This window comes from Dendronephthya gigantea, unplaced genomic scaffold (genome assembly GCF_004324835.1).
Source record: "Dendronephthya gigantea isolate DGI-Jeju-01 unplaced genomic scaffold, DenGig_1.0 000012F, whole genome shotgun sequence".
NCBI lineage: Eukaryota > Metazoa > Cnidaria > Anthozoa > Malacalcyonacea > Nephtheidae > Dendronephthya > Dendronephthya gigantea.
Genome location: NW_021163022.1, coordinates 3,066,387 through 3,091,970, shown reverse-complemented (window position 1 = coordinate 3,091,970; position 25,584 = coordinate 3,066,387). Strand labels below are relative to the sequence as shown.

Sequence of the window (25,584 nt, the reverse complement as noted above, 5' to 3'; positions counted from 1 at the left end):
TATTCATATGAACGCAATTTACAAAAGTTTAACTTGGCTTCTTAAAGAAAGACGTTCTCAACTATGCAACAGGTGGTTTTCGTCCATTGTGGGTTCGGAGTTTCATAGGTTACAGTTACACATGGTTACACACCCTTACGTTCCCCTGTTCCCTATTTTAAAGATAGCCTTTTCACTTTCACCGTTCACTGAGCGTCGTTCAATTTAGGCAGAGGTTTAGGCTCATTGCCTGCACACTGGCAACTGCAACTGATGTATTTTTACACGCAACATTTCCGTTTGTCCACCCTTCGGAAACGTAAATGGCTAGGAACAGAGTTAGTAGATTTTATGAATAAATAAGCCAAATATTATTAACATAACATTTGTTTTCTTTCTTTCTTTAAAACAAAGGAATTAAAGGGCCGCCAAAGCAATGCTTGGCTTATTTATTCAGTAACTTACCAACCCTGGCTAGGAAACAGCTAGGCTATATCAGCTATGTTCATTTGTGCACCATTGAGAAGCGATGTTCCAAACGACGTTTTCTGGTTTTCCTCAGTAACAGAATCAGGGAACAGATTAGGGACGTTCTTTAATTTCAAAGGTAGCCCTGTTAAATAAGGACAAATAAATCTACATGCACAACTATATATAAAAAAGTACTAAACTTTAAACTGTCTTGTTGAATATACGCCACTAAAATCTAAATAACGGATGCAATACAGTTCCTATTTCCTTCTAGTATAGATACAAAATTCGATGGATTAATCACGATTTTCCAGGACCGTTCACAAAAAATGCCAGGCCGATAATTAATTGGTTTGATACAAGGATACGATCTGGCATGCAATTATATGACTTTAAAAAATCCATGTTCTTCCACACAGGAGATAAAAGTAATAAGCATTCTCGTATCTTGGTCATAGATCAGTTTGGAGGAGGATCCTCTTTTTGACATATCTTCGGTAAAATTTCATGATTCTTAGTGAGTTTTAATCAAGGCTTCCTGTAACTTTTTTAAATCCACATGATAACGCTGAATCTTCATTTAATTATCTATCTGATAATTCCCTATGTTTGCTAGATCTGACCAAGCTGGAAATGAAGCGCCATCGATTTCAGGCGCTAGCTCGTTATTATCTGCTAAGCGATGATTCTGACCACCAATGACTGCATTGCATTCAGGACAATTGCTTTGTTGCATCGCTCCCCCACATTCTCCGATGGCATAGAAATGACCATTGGGACACTTGAACCAATGTCCTCGCTTCAAGCCAATTGCTTGAACAATTTGAATTTTTTCTTCTTCAGATATAGGAGAAAGCTGGGGGTTTCGGGAATAAATATCAGTTATTCCTTCTTTAAGTTTTTCAAGGTGACTTTGTTCGATAACATCTTTGTAACCTAAGATCTTTTGAATTTTTGAGACGATATCTTCATCTTCTTGGTTAAGGGTAAATTCCAGACTTGCACAATTCAATTTGAGAACTAATACATTTTTTTTTAAAGATAATCTTTCGAGTTCCAAGTTCAATTGACGCAGGATACGTTCACTGGTGTACGATGGAAGCATCAATATTCGACTTAATACATGCTGCATTTCACTTTCAAATTCTTTATGGGTAGATGATCGACGATGAGAACCATGAGCACTTTCGTAAGACTTGCTAATTAGAATCCAATTTTCCAAAAGACGCATTTCAAATACCAACAACGAAATATCTTGATTGCACACAAACGCGTTCTTTCCTCTGTTTACGTAGGCAACAATCTTCCCCCATGCATTTTCTATGGACTTTGATTTCATATTCATGGGTATTAAATCAATTTTTGGGATGATATTACAAACAAGTTTCTTCAGCAGCATACAATTCTCTTCAAATTCGAAGGTGCTTCCAAGAATCTTTTTCTTTATATTGTCAATATCGTTATGAATTGTCTTTATAATATTTCCATATCTGAACGACTTGACAATTGGCACAGTGCAAAGTGGACAAACTTTAGGTTTTATCTCTTCATCAACCGCATCCATCACTCGATCCAAGGCAGTGCATTCGAAAATATGTTCACAATCTTTTAGCATGACAAACCTTGCATTTTCTTCGTCTTCGCTCCCAAACAAGATCGTTCTCACATCTTCACCATTATTTTTATTGCAAATTGTGCAGACGCAACGTTCTCCACAGAGGCTACGGCAGACGTGGGCTTTTCCGCATGTGAGCTTTCGTTTACATGGTTCGTTGCATCTAGGGCGATTACACATTTCACCACAGAGTCGTGTACACTTATAGTGGTCGCATTCCCATTCACACTTTTCCGTGCATGAAACGCAAACTTCTCCACAGTTTTTCTCGCATCTGCTGTGACGACATCTTCGAGGACACTCCTCTTTGCAAGGGGGACAATCCTTGGCGCATTTGCTTTTACATTGATGTAAACATACGAGGTTTCGGCTGCAAGTCTGCCCACATTTTTTGTGAACTCTTCCTTGAATGCATTCTCCACACTTTCCAACACAAGGATGTTCACACTCTAACAATGCATTACATGGAACTCGGCAATCTTTTTGTGTTGCTGAGCAAGCAATTGTGTTTTCATGTCCACACGACAGATCAGTTTTCTTTACTAATTCCATACACAGTTTTGTACACGGTACACTGCATAAGGCTTGGCAACGATGGCCACAAATCAGTGTCTTTTTACATTGTTCTTTACACTTTGCAATGTTAGGATCATCGCTGCACGGCAAAGTCATCTTATGTTCACAATTCAGAACTCTCTCAACGGGGTACATACAATAATTATCACACATTTCGTAGCAAAGCTTTAAGCACTTGTGCCCTGAAACATTACATCCGACGATATTTTTTGCACAAGGTTTCTCACACTTAAAATTCTCATGGCTACTCGGATGACACATTTGGGGACAGGAATGACCACATTCAAGACGATGTTGACATTTCTCTAGGCAGCCACCATTAGGAACGAGTTTCATAAAATCTGCTGCACTGGAAACAAAATTTTCTGTTTGATGATTACTGCATGAAAGAGGCAATGCTTTGCCAATGCAACTATCTTCATCGAAATCAGTAAGCACTTTTTTCCACAGTGCGCTTTGGTTTGTCAGCATTTTACTGTTGCCAATGATGTACAATCCCATTTTGGCACGCGAAAGGGCAACACAAACACGATTGTTGATTTTTAAGAAACCTATGTTTTCTTCTTCATTATTGCGTACCAAGGACAGCAAGACGATATCATTTTCTTCTCCTTGGAAATTATCTACACTGGAAACTCGAGGTAAATCGTCTTGAAATTCATCTTTTTTGCTCCTTATGATATCTCTTATGACAAACATCTGACCCGTATACGTTGTCAAAATCGTAATCCGCGATGATTCGTAGCATTGCCGCTTAAGATATAAACAAAGTTCAACAAGAAATTCTGCCTCATGCTGGTTGACTTTACTATGAACATTGTCGTGGACACTTTCCTGGACATCATGATCAATAAAAAACAAGTTTTTGCTAACACCTCGAATATTCTCGTACTCAGTAACAGACGAATGGTCTTCAAGCCCATCATAGATGTGACGAAGCATTTTAGAAATTTCAGGCCGCATTCTGTGTTGCACGGACAAACGATTATAGGGCACACCTGCTTCTATCATTCTTTCCAATAAAGATACATCAAGGCTGTAATTTACACTTAAATTGTAGACACTTGGGTTTGGACGTAGCTGTTGATGATCTCCGATAAGAATTAAATGTCCACAGAACTCTGTTAAACAACTGATGATGTGGGCTTCAAACACTTCTGCTGCTTCTTCAATGATTACAACTCGAGGACGAAGTTGTTGAAGAAGTTTATGATTTCTTGCTGCACATGTTGTTGTCATGCCAACAACTCGGGAACTTCGAATTATATCAAGATCTTCGATATTGCGTAGTTCTTCATACTCATTACTAAGATTCAGATATTCTGTTTGCTTCTCTTTTATTTTAACCCGCAAATAATGACGAAGTCGTGTCAACCAAAGTAAGTACAGTAACCGTGCCTGTTCGACATTTAAGAACAAAAGTTCTGCGGCGTCTATTCTCTCGTTAAGCTCTTCAGCTCTTTCAAGGTGGAGTTCATCTAAATCGCTTTTTAGTAGTTCTAATATTCCCTCAGGTTTGAGTGTCTCTTCTGCAAAGCAAATCAATATGGAAGTCTTGGACTCTTGTGTTTCAATTTCCTCAAAATGTCCTAGGTAGAAATGGCCTTCCAGCTCATGCCCGTTAAAATCCTCATAATCTTGCTCTTCATCTGCTAACATATTTTCATCTTCCTCGGCTTTAAAATTAAGGGAAACTCCAAGAAATTTGAGCATATCTTTGCTTTCTGTGAGGTATTCCAGGTGTTCCTTTTGCATAAACCTAGCAAATTCTTTAGCCGGAAGAATTCCCTTAAATGACTTGGTGTAAACCTCAGTATCCCTATTTAATACTGCTTGACACGCATTCTTTTCTTCTTCAACTTCACGAAATCTTCTCATTCTTTGCCCCCGTGAACGTCTCACACCTCTTTCATATGATGTCTTTTGTCGCTCTTTTCTCACCGCACTAATGTTGCATTCTTTCAGTGCAAGGCTTGAGCTGCGTCCCCCAACACGAACGATATCTACACGTGGTTAGAATGTATAAATCGTTCTGAATCGTTTTTATCCTTTTTTTGTTTTTCCTTCAAATTAATATTCGCATAATTATTTTGCTCTGAATGTCGATCTTAAAACTTATGGCAGAATTGTGTGGCTACAGGATGTTTAAAAAAAATTCGAATCCAACTTTGACAGACTTTGACAGATGGCAATAAAGACTATTAGGTTTTCGATTATATCTTTCATATATGAATACGACCAGAAATAAGCAAGTTATCGTCTGCTAAAAATTGTTGCTTGAAATCAAAATTTTCCGCTTATGGGAATTCGAAGTGACATTTAAAGAGAAAAGATAATGCAGACTTAATTCAATGAAGAAAGCGCTTGTTTTGCATAAGAAGAAGTTTGCGATAAATTTACATTTCTGTTTTCAGTGATAATTAGCATTTCAAAGCCTTGTTTGACAAATTCTCAAAAGAAAAAGGTCCAATTCCCATCGGCGGAGGAATGTAATTTTTATCGACTTTTTTTGTCGACCCAATATTCGTTCATTTTTTAACAGAATGACGCGTACATGGATGTCATTTGAAAGGCAAATAAATAAACTTAACGATGGTGTAAAAATCAACCAATTTTGCCACATATATTCTGCGTAAATACACGCCAAATTTGGATTCGAATTTTTTTTATACATACTGCAGTGTAGTGCGATAAATCGTTATCTTGTCAGTTAATTTTTAACAACTCTTTGCACTAAGCTCTTCGTAAAGCACCACAAAATTAGGTCAAATCACATGCAATGCATACCTTTTCGATCAATGGCAATTCCTTCTAAGAATGAATCTAAAGCGTGGTTAGTGTAGGCCAACATAAGGATCGGACATGACTTCTTATCATCCGCTTCTTCCCACAGGTGATTATTAGCCAGAAGAGTGTGAGCAATTTTCAGTCCCAGATATGTCTTACCGGTACCCGGTGGTCCCTGAATAACGGCAAATTCTCGTTGTATTGCAAATTGGAACGCTTTATATTGGGACTCATTCAAACCAATAACATTCCCATCTGGCCACGTGGTCAGGTCGTATGGAGAAACATGGTCGACACGTGATATCTCGTCATTGTCGGGTACCTTCCCCGATTTAACTGATTCCAAGTTAATCGTCTTTGGAATACCTTCGTTCGATTTTACCTTAAAGTAAGCAGGCTACAAAAAATATTATTAGCTGACAATGACATTTGCATAAACGGTTAAATTACCTTTACCAAAACGTTTGCACATGGCGTGATAGGGACGTTGCAATAGCTAATCGAGCAATTACCACCAACTGACCAGATACCACCAGCCTCGTTTCCAGGCTCTTTGAAGTACTTCGCAGTTAGTGCTTTCTCCACGAAGTACTTCAAAGAGCCCGGGAACGAGGCTGAGGTAGCACAATGAAGTAGAAGCAACGTTTAAATAAATAACAGGGTTCCGGGTTTCTACTGATACGACTACTGAGACCATTACATACCTTGTCAATTTCGTGTCCACACAAGACAATATAGGATTTGAATGGCATCGTTTCTTCTTTAATTTGTTGAAGTCGTTCAAGAATATGACGATACGCGACAAAATATGCTGAACTGCTTTCGACCATGCGGTACTTCTCCCCCATATCATCTGGACATGTATTTCCTTCAAAACGTAACTGAATGTTACCTTCTTTGAGCATGTCAGGTTTGCGGTCGTGCACTGTAGCAAAATGAACTGTTTTGAAATCAGTCGTTATCAAACATACAAGTGAACCGAACAAAAGACGCTTTGATCGTACCCAGTTTATACGTTTGATACTCGAATGCTTGGAATCAAATGAAACGTTATAGACAATGCCTTTGGTAAAATTCCGGCGATTCGTGGCAAGCACTTGGTCGATAATCGTGACGTCATTATATACCATTACGTCATTTTGTTGTCTGACATTCTGAGATTTAGACAACTTAGCTAGTGCTGTTTGGCCATATTCTAGTTTTTTGGAGTTTCTCTTGAGATTCCGAATTCCGTTACGTAGCCCTGCTACAGAATCCTCCTTCAAAAGACGAAAGTGAATATCCAGGTACTGATCAACACTTGAGAAAGGCTTTTTAACAATGTTTTCCCTTAGGAAGGGTTTTCCTCGATTGAAAATATCTTCTTCTGTTGGAAATACACTTAATGTTCGAAAATTATCTGGTGGCTCAGCTTGCAACTGTCCTTTTTCTCGGATTCTCTCTTTTTCACGTTCACATTTTCCAACAATATCTACCAAAAGACTACCAATAACTGCGTCCATAGGTTCGTCCATGGTTTCTTCAAAAAATGTCACGGCACTTTGTAATTGATGGATGGGAATGCGGGAGTAAAGAGAAGGTAAACGTTCTAATGAGACATTGACAAACGTACAAAGGTGTTTAAGGATAGTAGCTACCTGTGGGTCTGATAAGCACTCTTTTTTAGTCTCCAGCTCAGAAATGAATTCGCAAAGAGTGGCCCAGAATCTCACCTTGTTTAAAATACCAAGAATCGTGTGCAAATGACTTGGTATTCTTGAGCGAGAAACTTTGTCGAACACAGATATAATTAATTTCATAAGATCATATCTTATCTCGTTTTCTTGCAACAATGCTTCGAAACGTTGAAGTTGCGCATGTTCACACAATCGTAAAGATGCATTTTCAGGAGAAACCTCATCATCAATTTTTTTAAGACATGTATAACTCATAGGTATAGGAGGTGTTGCTGTATTTGCACGATTTGGACATTTAAAATTTTGGCTCATGCTCTCCCCGATTTTTGACGTTTTCGGTACAGTATTACGGTTACGACCACGTTCCTGGCTTGTCAAAACATTTTGACCCATATGACGTTTTACTTTTTGGTCAAGGCACTGTTTTTGCGCAAATCCTCCAGATTTATTGTCATGTTGACCCGAAACGTTTCGTTGTTCGTGAGGTATACCAGTCGAGATGGAATTTTGAGATGGTATAGATATTCTATTATTATTATTGCATATTCGTTTGCTAAGATGATCTTTACCGTCGCGAGTTCTTTTTCTTTTCAGAATATTACACGATTCTCTGTTTTCTATAAAAATATATATAGCAAATGACTCAGTGGAAAGTTGTTTCACCCATCGATATTTTCAGTTATAAAACAACGTAAATCTACGCAAGGAAAACGCTATATTTTAATAAGGCCACTGAGTTTATGAATATGACATACTACCTGGCGAAGGGCGGTTAACAAATGAATCGTTTGTTGACGATGAAGTAGAGAACACGTGTCTGTCCAACGACTTTCTCTTCCTTCCTTTCTTCAAATTTTTCGACATAATTTGGACAGCTCAATTTGGTAATGGAAAAAACGAGACTACATCTACAAAAATATGCAATTTATATCTATATTATCATCAAAATCTAAGTTACAGCTTGTGAATTTCGTCATTTTACGCACATTTTTAAATATATGGGTAATTTTTTTGTTTACTGTTTATTCCCCATTGCGTTTTATCATTATTTTATCATATTAATGTTATAAAAATGTTATAATTTCATTTAAATCACATGAAATAAAGAAAAATAGGACTACTTACAAGACCACTTTTGTGGGACATTACTTCATTAAATTTGGGGTTTGCGATTTCATTGAATATTAAATAACTATGGGTGTGCGGGACTTGTCTTAAGGCTTGGGCTTGAGGATATGTCAAGTCAAACTCATAAACAAGTTATACAAGTTTTGGAGGTAATTATAAGCCATGTGTTCTCATAATAATTATAAATAAATTGGCTTGTAGGTAAACCATACACCACAGAAGTATGTAACTTACATGACCTACAAGCTAATTTATTTATATTGTGACATCACCATGCAAAATTACAAGAATATCCTTATTATTACTCACTTTTTACAGTCAATATTGACTACCTCATATGAGGATATATGAGGTAGTCTAGCCATGCAGATTATAACTTTATATGGGCATTTTAATTCCCCTTAGAGGCTGTTTACATGGAAGCTGGGCTAGCCCCCTTAGCAAGACAGCCTGGCTAGCGAGATCTCGCCATGAATACAATCCTTAAAAAAAGGATTGGGCTGGCCGGCGAGATCCTGCTTTAAAGAGGCGAGATCTTGCTTAGCAGGATGAAAATGTTTTCTTAAAACACACGTACCAAGCCGGTTACCCAGGTGGAACCAATTTTCATAATTTTTACTACTCACACAATTGGTCAAAATCAATCACATCGTTTCTTGTTGCCTGGCAACAGATCATGGGAATTCTAATTTATTCGAAATAACCATCAATATCATGGTTTATTCAAAAATGACAGCCTGCCAGGATGCTTGGACCTTCAATGCAGCAATCAATGAACTCAGATTGTATATTAAAAGTGTTAGAGACTTTATGTTCGTGTTTTGTTTACAAATAAACGCACTTGCCGACCATAAAATGAAATTTTATTATTATCATATTGAAATTTCTCATTCATTATATGGTCAGCGCGTGCGTTTATTTGTGAACAAAACATTATTACCAAGATTTATGTGAAGTCAATTTATCTAGGTTCATGTAAATTGAATATACGATTAGTGATCGTAATGTAATGTATCTCAAACCTATAACCACGGTACGTTTCTAGTTTCTACTTTCACTTTCATTTTCAACTAGTATTTATCGTACATACTTACATACTTACGGAATGTTGCGTTTTGTTTATACCAACTATTTAATGGTTTACCTACCGCACAATTTGAAAAAGCTAGCCCTTTACTGCCTTCGGCTTTGCATCACTTCCACGCCAGTTTGATGTGATTATGATGATGTGAAATATGATTAAACTTTGAAGCACTCAACGATTCAATATAATATTGAATACATCAATTCAATACAAAATACATTATACATCGTTGCCTTGGCGTTAAACATATACCACGAGATATATCCACGAAAATCAGACCATTTACAAAAGCCTATATTCAGTATATTGTGGTCAAAGAAATTAGTCAAAACTAGTTCGAAGAAGGATGATTCGAAGAAAACATAAAAAACCAAAATATGAAACCGCAGATGACGATGACAGATGAAACTGAAGCTAATGTACGCATGCGCAACGTGGTTGGCAACTAGTGTCATCACTGAGCTATATGTAAAATAGGTAGTGACACTAATGAATATTATTCACACATTCACACCTGCTCCAAGATGCAATAACAAGTTCACTTTGGCCATGGTTACTAGCCACAAAAACACCTGTCACCAAGAGGACAAGCAAACACGAAAATAATAATTCCTGGAGGCCGGCTCTTGACAAAAAAGTGAAGCAAAAAACATGGCGGATTTTTTCGTGCTGACGCCAGATATGGTCCAACCATTGAACTATATAGTTCAATGGGTCCCACTGGGCAATGGTAATGACCCACTGAGTAATGACCACTGACAACCGCGATACAGTGCTTCAGGCGCACTCCTTCGCCCTCCGGCTGCCTTCGAAAAATATTTTTTGTTTTTTTTTTCAAACGAATCCGACTATTTTCTACTATTTTTTTGACCTTTAAAAACAATGGACTCTTTTTGCAGTGTGTTGATGCAATTAGTCTCCAGAAGGGATGAATATCGACTCATACTTGTAAGCCGATTTATATTTACTTCTGAAGTTCATCGATGGCATTTTTGACAGCTCTCATAGAAAATGAATTGAGATTCACGTTTATAGTTTTATCCGCATAAATTGTTTCTCATATAAAATTTATAAGTAGAGTTGTTTTTGCAATCCTTTGGATTTCTTGTCCTAAATTATATATTTTATAATTATTATATAGCTCAGCGGAATGGAAACTGGGACGGGGAAACCGGCGAACAGGGAAACGCCTATCGAATAACCGGTCCCTGACCATTATCTCTCCAAATTATTCATATGAACGCAATTTACAAAAGTTTAACTTGGCTTCTTAAAGAAAGACGTTCTCAACTATGCGACAGGTGGTTTTCGTCCATTGTGGGTTCGGAGTTTCACAGGTTACAGTTACACATGGTTACACACCCTTACGTTCCCCTGTTCCCTATTTTAAAGATAGCCTTTTCACTTTCACCGTTCACTGAACGTCGTTCAATTTAAGCAGAGGTTTAGGCTCATTGCCTGCACACTGGCAACTGCAACTGAGATGTATTTTTACACGCAACATTTCCGTTTGTCCACCCTTCGGAAACGTAAATGGCTAGGAACAGAGTAAGTAGATTTTATGAATAAATAAGCCAAATATTATTAAAATAACATTTGTTTTCTTTCTTTAAAACAAAGGAATTAAAGGGCCGCCAAAGCAATGTTTGGCTTATTTATTCAGTAACTTACCAACCCTGGCCAGGAAACAGCTAGGCTATATCAGCTATGTTGTTCATTTGTGCACCATTGAGAAGCGATGTCCAAAACGACGTTTTCTGGTTTTCCTAAGTAACAGAATCAGGGAACAGATTAGGGACGTTCTTTAATTTCAAAGGTAGCCCTGTTAAATAAGGACAAATAAATCTACATGCACAACTATATATAAAAAACTACTAAACTTTAAACTGTCTTGTTGAATATACGCCACTAAAATCTAAATAACGGAATGCAATACAGTTCCTATTTCCTTCTAGTATAGATACAAAATTCGATGGATTAACCACGATTTTCCAGGACCGTTCACAAAAAATGCCAGGCCGATAATTAATTGGTTTGATACAAGGATACGATCTGGCATGCAATTATATGACTTTAAAAAATCCATGTTCTTCCACACAGGAGATAAAAGTAATAAGCATTCTCGTATCTTGGTCAAAGATCAGTTTGGAGGAGGATCCTCTTTTTGACATATCTTCGGTAAAATTTCATGATTCTTAGTGAGTTCAATCAAGGCTTCCTGTAACTCTTTTAAATCCACATGATAACGCTGAATCTTCAGATCAATCTCTAATTTCTTATCACGGATCACTTTAATATCTGTTTCAAATTCTTTGTCTTTGTTTTGCTGCTCCTTAATTTTCTCCTCCAGTCTTTTCAATTCTTCTTCCTCATCTACCAGGCCTGGGATATCAGAAATCATCGAGTCTATTGCAATGATATCATAACCAACGTTCTTTATTCTTTCCATCACAGATATAGCCATATTTTTCGACTCGTTTGCCACTTTTGTAGAATTCTTCACAATTCTGGTATTCTTGTCAGCCTGCTCCTCGTAGTTCTTTAATTTCTTTTCAGCACTCTTTACATCATCATATACTTTGGCGTCCGGAACGACCAAACCGTTAGCGCGAGTTTTCAGTTCTTCTGCATCCTGTTAAAAATGAGATCATCGATCATATTAAAAGAAATGCATCCTGTTAAAAAATGAAAATCATCGAACATATTTTATCACGCTAACATCAAATTCACAAGCCTGAACAACTTAGGATTATTCTGTGGGCTTCCGGCTTGGGGACAACAAGTTTCCTCGTGTGTTATTATCTAAACATTTCAAACCACACGCACCTCATCCGTGTCATCTGATGTCTGTGTACCGCGATCAGCAACATCATTCGCCTCCTTCACATCATTTTTTGCATCGCCAATCTCCTTAGTAGCCTGATCTGTGTTATCGTTTGCTGAGTCGATAAGACGCCGTATTTCAGGCAAATCATCTCTTGCCTTTTCAGCTCTGCCTCTGCTTTCATTCACTCTCTTATTGAAGTTCTGCGTAAAAAAAACACATTGGAATCCTGTCGTTATTTTTGTGGCAGTTTGTGTTATTCACCACCTCCCACTTTCTATATAAAACCATTGTCTAATGGGGATAAGATTTGATTACAGAAGGCGCGCTAGAGCATAGATGCTTTTTAAGTCGCCTTAATCCGCGCTGACTGAACTTACTGTTTAAAAAATCCCTCTCCGCCAAATTTACCTGACAAATTTTACCTTTTTTCTCCGCTTGGAATTGTTACTGCTACTTATGCATGCCCACAGCGACAACAATCCTTAGCTCCTAATCGCGCTCAGCCAGTAATATAGAGATCAGTTACAGAGACAAGCCAGCGCACAGGGTTGAAAGGTGTTAGACTGATTCGATAAAGTGTGCCTGAGGACGAGGCTGTTACTGCATCTAAATTCGAACGAAAGCTGCATATCTCATCACGTACCTCAAGTAACTCAAGATCTTCTCTCGCTTCAGCCAAGGTTTTGGTACCATTGAGAATGGCAAAATGCGCAGTTTCGTTCGCTTTCTTCGCTTGTTTTAACAAATCATCTGTTGTATTCTCTGCTTCGTAAAGTTCTGTTATTCTTCTTTGCACCTCGCTCTTATCTAAATCTTTTCGACCACTTTGTGCCTTATCCTTCAAACGTCTGGCCTCTTCTTGCACATCCTTTGCCTCTTTGATCGTTTCTACTGCCTTGGCTGAAAAAGCACGTCACAATATAGTCAATTGTGTGTAAACATCCTTTAGAGCTGTCTAAATGATTCCTTGGGAAATACAGTGTCCAGTATTCAGAACCTTCTACAGGTATTGTCCGGAGATTAACTTCTAACGGGGGACACAACCATTGAGAGTTAAATTATTACGTTTGCTGTACACTTTTATACTTCGTTACTAGATAGAAGACCTCTATCCTACCTTTTGTTTCATTAGCACCCACTTTATCCAGGGGGGTTTCTGCCTCGGCAAGCAGTCTCTCGGATTCACTAACCGTATTATCGGCCAGTTTGTACGCTGCCGTAGCATTCGCCATGGCAACATCAGCAAGTGACTTGATACCACCGATTGTGTTGTCGATGACTGTAATTTCTTGCTTCGTTTCTTCTTGTTGTTTTATAGCCTTGTCCGTTCTATTGTTGGCTGTTTTCGAGGTCTCCAAAGCAGAGTCCGCAATACGCTTGAGGTCCTGGATCTCATTCCACTGAGCGTTGGAAAGATTTTGAACCTAGGACGAAATTAGTTCAACGAGAACATATAGTTCATAATCATGATAAATTTAATATATGTAGCTTTATACACAGGCAGCCCCCCCCCCAAAAAAAAGCGTGCGTCGTCAATGTTTCATCAGCACGCTTATTTTTGGGCTACTATGCTTTATAGAGCATTTTTACGACTGTTGAAAAAATCACTATTCAATGGATAACTTTATCCAGCTTTGGAACAACCGGCCCCAGAAGAATAAATGGATGCAAACCTAAGTCGAGAACTTGACTTAAAAGCAGCCGCTAGTGTTAGAAATCTAGTTTGTTCGACAAACGGCCCTGATTTTGTTTATAGCATATGGAGTTTATATTTTTTATCACTGTTATGAAATGGTAGACATCACGACAAAATCTCTCCGTTCGCGTTTTACGCTTTCTAAATTTGATGAGGTTTTACACAGTTTGGAATTATCGCGTTGATCGCCCATTAGTTAGTGTACGGTTAAATCACAGGATTTGCGGTTTCCTAGTCCTGGTGTTAGAGATAAATAATAGAGATAAACCTTGAATACCTATGATGACCCGTGGTTTGCTGAATGCAAATAATGAAATTTCAAAGAATTTACCTTTCTTACAGTTTCGCTGATACGAATGGTCGTTTTAGTCCAGTTACTCAAAACTTTATGGATTTCATTGATAATCTTTGCTGTCCTATTGGCTGGACCACGAATCTTTTTTACTAGATCCCAGGACCTTTCAATGGAGTTTTCAGACAAATCGATTTCACCCGACGCGTCTCTCGAGTTTTCATCGGCTTCTTCTGTTTTTCCTTCGGCCTCTTTCAATTTTCCTTCAATGATGGTTAACGTCTGATTAACTGCGTCTAATCGTTTCATTAGTTCTTTGTCGTGCACTGAGGTATCTTGCGCCCTCGACAGTAAGATAAGGAGTTGTGTTTTAGCGCTATTTAAGCGTTTTAAGAATTCTTCGTCGGGATTTGTGCTCGCATCACCTGTGGGACCATCACTGCCTTTCGTCTCGTTCAAGGCTTTTAGGATTGCACGGAGTTTGTTCACCTTGATTTGTAATTCGTCGTAGCATGGAGGACATCCTGAAGAGAAATTTAGATTCTGAAAATCTGGAACCGTCAAAAGGACTAAAGCCATCTTGTTAAATGGGGAAGAGAGCCAATGAGAGTTCAACCTCTCTCTCCAGTTTGATCGACTCTTGCAGACTTTTATTAGTATCATCATCTCGAGTAAGGGGGTAACTAGAACGATAATTGGGGGGGGGGGAATATTCATATATTCAGTTCTGCCCCACGGATTTCTATTGTAAGCTATTGCATTTACAAAAGAAATCCGCCGGGCAGAACTGGATATATGAATATTCAGCCCCCCAATTATCGTTCTAGTAACGCCACTGACTCGAGTTATTGTTTGAACAAAGCTTTATAACTAAAACCCGGGGATGATTCACATACAGGTATCTATATATGCGTGAGATTGCAAACAGCGTCAACTTACGTGTACATCCGGCGGAAAGATTGAAGCGATTTTCCCCACATTGATCACATTTCACCCCAAGTACCCCGGGACGACAGACACAACGGCCATTCTCGTCACATGACACACCAAGCGAGCCATCGGGATGACAGTTGCAAGCTGGAATATATGTAAAGAACCGTTTACGATTTTATGCGCGTTTTCTTTTTTTGATAGATGTAAACGAACGAATTAGTTACGGATGTTCAAATAAGAGCTTTTCTTAGAGCCGCTGAGCTTAAATAAATCAGAGCATTTGTAACTAATTACTCTCTCCCATCTATCAAAAGAGGAAAACAGCAAAAATCTAAAATTTAAGTTTATTCGAGTGTTTAACCAGCCTGTGAGATTTAGGTCAAGAAGAGCCTCAGCGACGATTGAGTTTTGCTTTGAATGATCTTGTTTTATAATATATTTTTACCTTTGCATCCTTCGGGCGAGAAGCGATAATGATCTGGTAAACATCGGTCACATTGTCTTCCTCCTACTCCTGGTTTACAATTACACTGCCCTGAATGTAATTCACAGCTATCATTATAAGCTCCGGTTGAATGACAACCGCATGCCTCACAACCATTGCCTGAATTAATGTTCCAATAATTCTCCCGGCATTGATCGCATTTTAAACCAATCACGTTCTCTCGGCAAACACACTGGCCATTTTCGTCGCATGGAAGAGGTGTGTTGCTTGTTGTCTGCGGTGGAACGTATGTCCCGTTTTCATGACAGTCACAAGCTGTAGAGAAAACGGTTGATCACAAATCAAAACCAGAAAACAATGATAAATTTCAAAAAGGAACAGAAACACATGACAAGAAAGTAGTTTTCACTTTTCACTCACGTTTGCATCCGGGCTTTGGGTATGACGTGGCATCGCCATAGTAGCCGACCTTACAAAGTTCGCATTGATTCTTAGGACCATTTCTGGTGTTATAAATACATTTAAGACAATCTCCTGTTTCCGAATCACAGTTCTGTACAGCATTCGTATCAATGTTTCCATTGCAGTTGCACTTCGTGCATTTGGTCTTCGGTCCTCGGCTGCCAGTGGGATCACCATAAAATCCATCGATACAAGAGTCACACAGGTCACCTTGGGGTAAAATATATACATTCAGAAGTACATGTTTCATCTACTTATATAAATGTCTTGCACTTATCGACTTATTTAATAAAAAACGAGAGATTAAGCTACGAGAGTCCAAGTGCTGGTAATGGCTCACCTGACCTCTTATGAATGTGAAAAGGTACAAGCACACATTTGGAATTTATCCAAAATTTGTTAACATTCTTTTGGATAGAAATCCGAGTAACCGATGAAAAACCAAGTTTTTTAAAACAGTGTTGATATAAGACTATGAATAGGCTCAACCTAGGCCCTTTCACATCACCCCTTTTTCATACCTTGATGCCCTTCTGGACAATCCGTGCACTTGACTTTAGAACCAATCAAAATGCACTGCTTTCCAAACACACACGGACATGGTTTGCAGTCGTCTTTTGTCCCAGCAGTTGGGTTGCCATAATAACCATCCTCGCAACGCGAGCAGTCAACACCGACTGTGTTATCTTGGCAGAGACACTTGCCTGTGTCAGGATCACAGATCTCTGCGTGGTTATTACATTCACATCGGACACACCTGATGATAGATAAACAAATGAAACAAGATAACTTGCGGGCAAGCTTTTTCGAGCAATTTGTCAAAGAAAATTTCAATCCAATGTAATTATTTATCTATTTATTGTTTCACTTGAAGTTAAAAGCTTTCGTATTCGTATTTGTATGCGAAATCGCTATTTCAGTCAAGTCCACAATGGTTTGAGAAACAATGTTTTATAAAATCGCTCTACCAAATTTTATTCGTTTTGAGCCAAGATGTTCTGAAGTTGACAAATCTGTCAGTTCGCCCTTCTTTGAAACGGTTTGAAATTGATACTGGAGTTGAATGATACATTCAAATTAAAAAGAGAGAATAGATCTTTCTCATAAATGACGTCAAACGTGAAAAGCTTCGCAAAACTAACGCGCTAATCAAACTCATGTATCATCAAGCCTTTCTCGTTTGACGTCATTATGAGAAAGGCGGTCTAGCCAGTCCGTAAAAATGCAATCACAATGGATCAAAATGTAATCACAATGGATCTCTAGAGATAAGTTGCAGTCTTACCTATCATATGAAGAACCGTTAACAGTTTCGTGTTTATGACCTTCGCGACAAGCACCACAGGACAACCCCACATAAGGTGGGGGGCATGTGCATTCCTCCACCCAGTTCACAAAGTCAACAGAATTTTCATCTTTCGTCGCATACTCCAACGAGATATCATCAATGATTCCGGTGCCTTGGTCTGAGTAAGTCATCCGGATCTTAATTTCGTCCAAATGGTTGAGCAAACGTTGGAAATCGAAGGCTGAAAGCTGAGGTTTCCAGTCAAATGATCGATCTTCGTGTAAACGGAACTGATACAATTGGAATTGACGGGTTGGTACAGGATTGCCTGTCGGGAAATGAGTCAAAAGTAAATTGTGTATTCTTGCATGCTACGGTAAATTAGGAAGGCTCGTAAGTAGTAATCAGTCAATTAAACGCACTCGCCATTCAGTTTTATTAAGCTTGTTAAAACGGCAAGTTTGAACTGTCGATCTGGTTAACCTTATAGGTTTAGGAAATAATTATACCCACGCGTGGGTACCAAATGTCTCGAATAAGCTCCTTTTCAAACACGCCGCCTCTAATCTTTATCTTTTTCGGTCAAAAAATTGATTGAAAATTATTTTAAAACTATGTTCCTCCGCCTTATGCACTAAATCACACCAAACGTCTTGCTAAGTTTATTATATTGCCCTTGTTACTACCTTAAAATTAATACGCCGTTGGACCTGGGGCTTTAAGAGATATGTGGGCCTAAAAATCTTTATTTATCCTATCGCTACGCTGTTGCAAACTTATGGTTTTCCAAAGAAAAGGGCCTATCCTTTTACACCAGGGGCCGGTTGGAATGACGTACTTAAACATAACTAACAATGAATACTCTTGTTTTATTGTTTTCATTTAACAAAGAGTGCTGGTAATTACGTCATTCCAACTATCACTCATGCATGTAATCATTCTTGCGTGTAAAAAGTTGCGAGAGAGCGGAGTAAACGGGGGAAAAAATCCAATTTTGAAACGTTTCGCGGCGGACCTAATGTTTATCAAATTTTTTGAAATTGCGATACATTGCACAAAAGATTCCAAACTTTCACCTCTTCAACTGAACTTGGATTTTCAACGTCTCATTTTCTTTGCACAAGCGGTTAAAAATGAGGCTTTTACAAACCGTTCTCCCGCTTTTCGAGGTTAATTTTTCTGCTAGTTTTTACTGTTAGATAAGCCAGAAGATGCTAAAATACTTAGACGTAAATATATTTTTGAGATATCTTGATAAAATGATAGTTTTCTGAACATTTTAAAATCTTCTAGTTTTTTCTGATACACCCTGTATATAGAGGTGTCTAACTAATCTAGATTAATAATTTTTCGTTCCAAAGCTTTTGCTTTTCATACATTTTTAGAACGGTTGAAAAAAGCACTATCCAGCTTCGTACCACCGGCCCCATGCAGGGGCTGAAGCTGTGCCCTATCCTCCCCAGGGTAATCCTCCCCTGGGTGAGTAACTATTCGTGATTCTCTTATTCTTACCTTGTCCAGTTATAGAAGTAGATATTTTGAGTCCATCTTTGCTCCTGGATACCAACATGATGTCATCTTGAGTGAACTGCATGTTCGCTGTATCGGCAACTTTGAAACGGAATGAGAGTATCCTGGAGTAACTACTTCGTTTCATATTAAGATACGAGGCTGGAGCTGTGAGGTACAGCGAGTCTTGATTAATCGATGTTACGCTGAGGCTCTCGCTGCCCGCATTCCACGTGGCAAGCTCACGAGTCACATCTTCACCTAAAAAGAAAGAATTCCCTGTTGTTAATTAGAGGCAAGAGAGATTGACAGATGCTAGCAAAGCTGCTTATGGTTCTGTACCTTTACTATTCAAAGCCCGCCATTCTTCTCTTCCAAAGCGGAACACTGACGTGAGGTTGATACTGGAATATCCACCAGCAGACTTACAGTCTGAAGAGTGGCCGTAGCAAAAACATTGTCGGCAACCATACGGGTTATCAGCCTCCAGAGCGAAATGACCCTCCAAACATTGGTCACAGTTCTTACCAATCACATTTTTCTTACAAGTACATTGTCCGTTCTCATCACATTGAAAGTTGTCTGGTCTGGTGCCTAGGACTGAACATTCGCATGGACTACAAGGAGGAAATGCGTTTTATTTCAATCAGAATTTCTTCCAATCGATGTGCAAATATGTATCGTGTTCTTGCAGTCAGGAATGTTTCTAGTCAGACCTAATACTTCAGCAAGAAGTTTTTGAATCAGAAATACATGACTTTGCGGTGGGATTCTCAACAGGAATCATGACACGGGTTGTGACAATTGATATGTGCGAATTATAATTTTAGGATCTCTGATCGAGGCTATAGCCAGAAATTTTTGAGATAAAGAGTACCCAGATGATCCTTAAGGCCCTAAAATAGCTCTGTTTTATGTTTCAATCTTGTTTGTATGGACCTAAATAGCCTGGCGACTTAACAGAGTGCAACACACTATTCCGTTCAAGTATTGAGATGAACAAACTACATTAGATTATACACTAACCTGCATCCGTCGGCAGAGAAACCATAATAGTTGGGTCTACAACGGTCGCACTTGTCCCCAGTCACTCCGGGCTTGCAATAACACCTTCCGTCTTTGTAACATTGAAGACTCTGGGAACCAACAGGATTACAATTGCATGCCTTGCATTCTTCTTCTTCAGTTTCACGATGGTAATTTTCTTTGCATCTCTCACAATGAGGGCCACCAGTGTTGTTGCGGCAGTCTAAACATCTTCCACCGCGGCCTGTTCGTTGGTATAGCTGGTCGTCAAATTCACACGTTTCCGCCAAACCATTGCATTCGCATGCTAAAAGAGATGAACAACAACATACAGGTTAATCCGGAGAGTAACTTGGAGCGTAAAAAAACACCAAAATTTAAAAGCGGTGGACCCAGGCATTATTCTGAGGAAAATTTGTCACGGCAAGGGCAAGAAATGGTTAAATTTTTGTAGGAATTCTCTGACTGCCCTGTTAATCAGTACATGTTCTGATTCTGTAACTTAAAACTTACGTAGTTGACTAATTCTATACGGCTAAATCCGAATAAATATACATGTACTCCCTGCTTACAACAATGTGCATATATATATGAGTATATATAAAAGTGATAAATATCGCGCATATTATCACTGCACAAATCTTATTCATCATTGTCCGGATTGGTTATCATTGCCTCTTAGAATAATCCCCAGCCCCCAAGTGACTACACCACGGGTGTTCGTTGTAGCTGACGCCATTCCCTGATTTGAAAGCATTATTTAATATAAGCACCAAAATTAACATTAACCCTATTAAACCCTGACATCCACGAAGAACCTTTGTGGGTATAATGGTATATAAGTTTGTTAACTTTGTAAGGACGTGATCATTATAGAATCGTCAGCATGAGCTATCGCATGCACGTTGTATAGAAACACACTCAAGGCACGTTTTAACAACCAACGTACAGCTTCGGCTTCAAACCTAGATTATAAAAGTATAAAAAAGTATACCTAATCACAGCTGTATTTGCTGAGTACCGACTCGCCCACTCGTCCTTCGCGTGTGGTTTTTGTGAAAAGGTTATATATCAATGTTTTTTTTTAACAAATATGGTCATGGTTTGTTAACAACTTTGTGCTAGACAATACATACTAACTATACCCAAATCACATCTATTGAATTCTCAAGTACCTGCAAAAACCATTTCTAACGGTAGCTAAAACATTCGCAGATAGATGAAAAACAACTAAATTGGCACTTCAGCATAGCTACCTCGCTAGACTTAAAATGATGCATTTTACAAGTGTTGAGAGATATATAAGTAATAGTCAAGATGGTCTGTCAGATAAAAAGTTCTGTCGCTCTTACTTAGTTCTGTAAAACCACTGGGCATTTGAAAAACGTTTGGAAGCTTGAGATAAGCCACGTACATTGAGCCACGTACGGCAAATGATAACTATAGAGCAAGACTATAAGTACTGGTTATTTGGAAATAGGATTTTGTACATAAGCTCGTTTTCGTGTGTTCTTGCATGGATAACGACAGGACATTCTTAATTTCCACAACTAAAACCTCCTGGAGAAATAAAGTCGGCTGCGTTGAAACCTTGTTTACGTTTTCTCAAAAATGAAGAATTCACATTTATGAATGGATAGTATTGAAACAGGTGAAATATAGCCATATATGTCCATCTATGGATCAAAAGGAAATAAATAAACAGAGACGTGTTAATTGAACAGAAACTACGGTGACAAAACGGGAAAACAAGTATTCTAATGTTATCGTGTATAGGATTACATGCATATCAACACGTTCTCTTGATACGGTGCCAAAAAACCATGCCCTGCGACACCTTATAATAGAACCAAGGTCATGTTATTAATCTGAGAAATCACGTTCTCTCGTCGACGTCGTGTCTGGATGAATTTTGACGATATGAAAAATATTTGCCAGTTTCAGATTTTTGAATTTTTATGGGACACTGCAAAGTAACTGTATCACAATGTTAAATTCATATCACATTCAAGACAATGTTCATAATCTCAAAAACAATGTAAAGGCCTATGAATTTGACTTATTTGTCAATTTGGCAAAAGTTAACTACGCTAAATTACATCATGCTGGAAGGCGAAACTGTTCCTGTTTCGTAGTGCTTTTTGGTGAGCCTTGTGCCTAACCGGTCCGTGATTCACGCGCTGTTTGACAGATAAGTAATTTTAAGGGTCCTAAGGGATAAAAAACTCGGGTATGAATATTTGAATAGATGGAGTCTGAGAACAATTTGATTGTTTCGAGAACCCACGTTGAAATATAGCTTTTCACGGGTCGAAATTTGATAATGTGTAAATGACGTATTAGTACTATATTTGGTGATGATTCTTGGCTGAATTCCTACAGTTTTATGCATCTACATTGCCAAAATTCTTTGCCAGTATAAACCAATGTACATTACGTAAACATATCTGAACTACCCTTTGACCCTCTTAACAACGTAAATAACACAAGTTCATATATAGGCCTTATATGTCATATCGAGGCTCTGGGGTAATTTCGAAGATATCAATACTTCACATTAGGCTAAGTATTAAAACTGTCCTGTGACGGAGGTTGTATCATGTCACTCCCTCTTCCCGGTTTGACCACCAACGCTATAGGCTATAGTGACAGTTGTTCCCTTCTTTTCCCGAATGTATAAAAATAGGTGTGAAACCCTCCAAATATTCTGACCTACCAATTGGGCAGGTCAATCAATGATGCAGGGATCAAGGTGGGGCAGGGGAAGTATAGATGTATTTTAACTTTTTAGTAATCCCAGTTCGATACAGCTTTTTATTTAATGATATTGAAATCTTATCTTCTGATGATTTATGGTGGTAGCTATTACGTTAAGAATTGTTCTCTTTAAAAGTGCACAACCATGAAACAGTACCATGCATATACAAAATTTTATCTCACTGATCTCAGTAGCCATACTATGGTTTATGGATATGAGTAATTACCATTCATCTGGGTAGCTCTAGTCTACAAGTGGAATGGAATTTTGATCTTTTCTAGACCCCCAGAAGCATCACGGAATCCAGTAAATATCAATTATTACAAGTTAAAATAGCCTAATAGATAAACATCTAACATCGGGCATTTATCAGCAGAATTAGAATACATGTAAAAAATCTTCTTGAAAGCTTTTAGACAAGGTGTACCGTATTAAGGTTTTAATAGTCTGCGATAGGAAACCGATCCTTTCCGCAGGGCCTACAGATCTTCATGGTATCAGAAAACTTGGAAAAGGACTTCCACACCATGAAAATATTTCCCACATATTGAGAAAAATATTTCTAAACATTTCTGTGATACTCGACGGTCAAAAACCACACACGCACCTCTCCTATTTTAAAAACGTGCGACAGCTTATAACATAGATGTTCCTTTTAAAGATTTGGTCAAATTGCCAAAAAATGTAGCTTTGAGTCTGCTTGTATCTCATATTATTTCTATTGTCAACTATCCAGAATCCTAAATTTTAACAAATTTTATAACATTGTTAACAATACTCGCCAGAGGGTTCTCCTTGTGACGTTTTTTTAAGGATCGGAATTGAATATTTTTTCATATTGGTTGTGTTGCTTTAACTCAGTTGATGAACAGTCAAATTAACGCAAAAGCATTTGTATTTTGTGTCCAGCTGAGAATTAGAAAAAAAGAAACCTGTTTGTTTTGTTCTTTAATTTCAGAAATTACCGCCAAATATTACTAAACCACAATCCTTCTTAAATCCCACGCTTCTCGTAAACCTATCCACGATCCGCGGTTGTTTATCAGATATTTATCGATGAAAATCAACGAAAACGTATATACCACTCTTAAACCTAACCAGAATCAGCAATGAAAAATGCAAGAGATTGTTATCTTTGGGAGAAATCGAACAAATCTCGTCATTCTTCTATAATGATAAACAACTATCCTCGATTTCACACGCGAGGGGAGTGGAAAGAGTGTTAACTAAATAATTTCATACCTTCACAAGCGTGTGCATTTGTACTGGTAGCCATTCCCCAGGGTTTGTTATTATGAGTTGGTAAACATCTCTCGCAGTCCACACCAGCCGTATTGTGTTGGCATTCGCAAGCATAATTCCCAGTCGTATTGCTTTTCTTGCACTCCGAAGCGTGTCCATTGCACAGACATTTGCCGACAACACTAAGATCAATGATCGCATAGTAATAGCTCCTCAGGACATTAGGGTCACCAAAAATATCATCTCCAAAAGTATTTAAACGATCAAGATCGAACTTAAGGGAATACGCGCGAATCCAGTCTTGAAGTTGAGGTAACCTTTCTATCTCGTTTCGGCCCGGTCGATTTGCTAGTGTTCTAAAGAGAACCTCACCACCAAAAATAGGCACCAGGTTACTATACTTCGCAGTGCACAACGCAGTCTGTAAGTCATCTCGGCCTTCGATTATATAATTGGGATCAACACTATAAGTCGACAAACAAGACCGTGAGTAATATTGATAAGGAATCCATTGAGCGTCTCCATCAGACGTGCTTTGCTTGAAAATAGCCATTGATTCTGGCCGAGTCGAGCGAAATCGTAAACGTATACTGACAATCTCGAATGTTTTCCCCAAGTCGAGCGTTAGTACAACTCTAGACAATCTGGTTCGCCTGTCATAAAGATCATTTCGGATGAATGTGAAAAGAGTATCAGACTGCCACCAAGAGTAGTTTTTGTCGTTTTTAATATCGGTTATAAAGAATTCCCTATGTGACAAATCCTCATTGTTGTTGTCGCAGATCTGGCATTCTTTCGTTTGACCGGTTGATAACGTCTGTACACAGTATTTGCTTGGAGGTGTACCGCATGTGTTAGTTGAAACCATCCGACGGTTAAAAGCAGCGTTTACAAAATCAGGAACACATCGAATCGGCCTTGAATTGAAATCGTAGCATTTCATTTTATCGCGGTTTGCGTCTTTTGCTGCCACGCCGAATAGCAGAAACGCAACGGCAAAAATTACCCTACAATGCGTCATCTTTGAACGCGCAAATTGTGAGTCCAGAAATGCGCAAACCTTCGTCTGACAACTTCGAGCTTTTCGACTTGTGATGTCGGACAGGTCGAGCGAAATTGGATCTTTTGGCATTTATCATAAAACACAACATTCTTGCACCCGAGAGGTGTTGCGATGACAGAAAGGCTTAATTCATCAAAGGAAATGTGTGTAATTAACGGCATCTCATAAAAACCGAACTATATCTAAACTGGACTCGAACACTGAAAGACCGTTTTATTCAACCACCAGGACACATATCTTGCAATCAAAACACGGAGAAATATTGCATAGTCGCTATTAACCGAATTCACATTGGTATGTACTTAAGGCTCTGTTACACGGTGCAATTTTTCTTGCAACTTGCAATGCAATTCTTCTTTTGAGAGATGTAAATTTGGCAACTACCGAACTATTGTCTTTATTACAATCCATGGCTTTTCTTACATTTACATTTTGAGCCCTTTTACAATTTTACATCTCTTAAAAGTAGAATTGCATTGCAAGTTGCAAGAAAAATTGCATCGTGTAACATGGCTTTTAGTCGAATACAGTTAGTTTCATTGAAATTTTGAATAAACCATGCATATTTTCTCTGAGCATGCATGCACAGAAGGGTCAAAATTCAAAAGCGACAACAGTATGCAGGGACCGATTCAAGTTTTTGGCCTTGTACTTTGCAGCTCATTTTTGGTTTTCAAGATTTGTTTTTGAGGAAAATACCCGTAGTATATCATGTATGATAATACCC

The 25,584-nt window shown here is 38.4% G+C and overlaps 2 protein-coding genes across 2 annotated transcripts; both read right to left on the bottom strand.

The window, feature by feature from the left end:
• Positions 1-35: 35 nt before the first annotated feature.
• On the bottom strand, positions 36-9,704 carry LOC114519088 (NFX1-type zinc finger-containing protein 1-like). The gene is made up of 5 exons (XM_028539147.1): positions 9,381-9,704; positions 7,863-8,012; positions 6,133-7,721; positions 5,429-5,825; positions 36-4,644 (listed from the first exon to the last, which is right to left on the bottom strand). The coding sequence occupies exons 2-5, from the start codon at positions 7,966-7,968 to the stop codon at positions 1,031-1,033; spliced, it is 5,706 nt and encodes a 1,901-aa protein (XP_028394948.1). The 5' UTR covers positions 7,969-8,012; positions 9,381-9,704; the 3' UTR covers positions 36-1,030.
• Positions 9,705-11,012: 1,308 nt separating this feature from the next.
• On the bottom strand, positions 11,013-25,161 carry LOC114518882 (laminin subunit gamma-1-like). The gene is made up of 14 exons (XM_028538913.1): positions 23,795-25,161; positions 19,795-20,101; positions 19,111-19,385; positions 18,772-19,029; positions 17,257-17,587; positions 16,493-16,728; positions 15,930-16,181; positions 15,510-15,824; positions 15,071-15,208; positions 14,171-14,655; positions 13,261-13,567; positions 12,787-13,043; positions 12,143-12,343; positions 11,013-11,948 (listed from the first exon to the last, which is right to left on the bottom strand). The coding sequence occupies exons 1-14, from the start codon at positions 24,924-24,926 to the stop codon at positions 11,457-11,459; spliced, it is 4,986 nt and encodes a 1,661-aa protein (XP_028394714.1). The 5' UTR covers positions 24,927-25,161; the 3' UTR covers positions 11,013-11,456.
• Between the last annotated feature and the right edge of the window lie 423 nt (positions 25,162-25,584).

What these genes read in the sequence shown, in the direction of transcription:
- LOC114519088 (XM_028539147.1), bottom strand. Translation starts at nt 7,968, where the DNA reads ATGTCGAAAAATTTGAAGAAAGGAAGGAAGAGAAAGTCGTTGGACAGA. An exon ending in TGTTAACCGCCCTTCGCCAG is followed by an intron (nt 7,722 to 7,862) that starts GTAGTATGTCAT and finishes ATATTTTTATAG; the next exon opens with AAAACAGAGAATCGTGTAAT. An exon ending in GTGGACACGAAATTGACAAG is followed by an intron (nt 5,826 to 6,132) that starts GTATGTAATGGT and finishes TATTTTTTGTAG; the next exon opens with CCTGCTTACTTTAAGGTAAA.
- LOC114518882 (XM_028538913.1), bottom strand. Translation starts at nt 24,926, where the DNA reads ATGCCAAAAGATCCAATTTCGCTCGACCTGTCCGACATCACAAGTCGA. An exon ending in AACGGTTCTTCATATGATAG is followed by an intron (nt 16,729 to 17,256) that starts GTAAGACTGCAA and finishes ATCTATCATCAG; the next exon opens with GTGTGTCCGATGTGAATGTA. An exon ending in TCTTTCCGCCGGATGTACAC is followed by an intron (nt 14,656 to 15,070) that starts GTAAGTTGACGC and finishes ATTTCTCTTCAG; the next exon opens with GATGTCCTCCATGCTACGAC.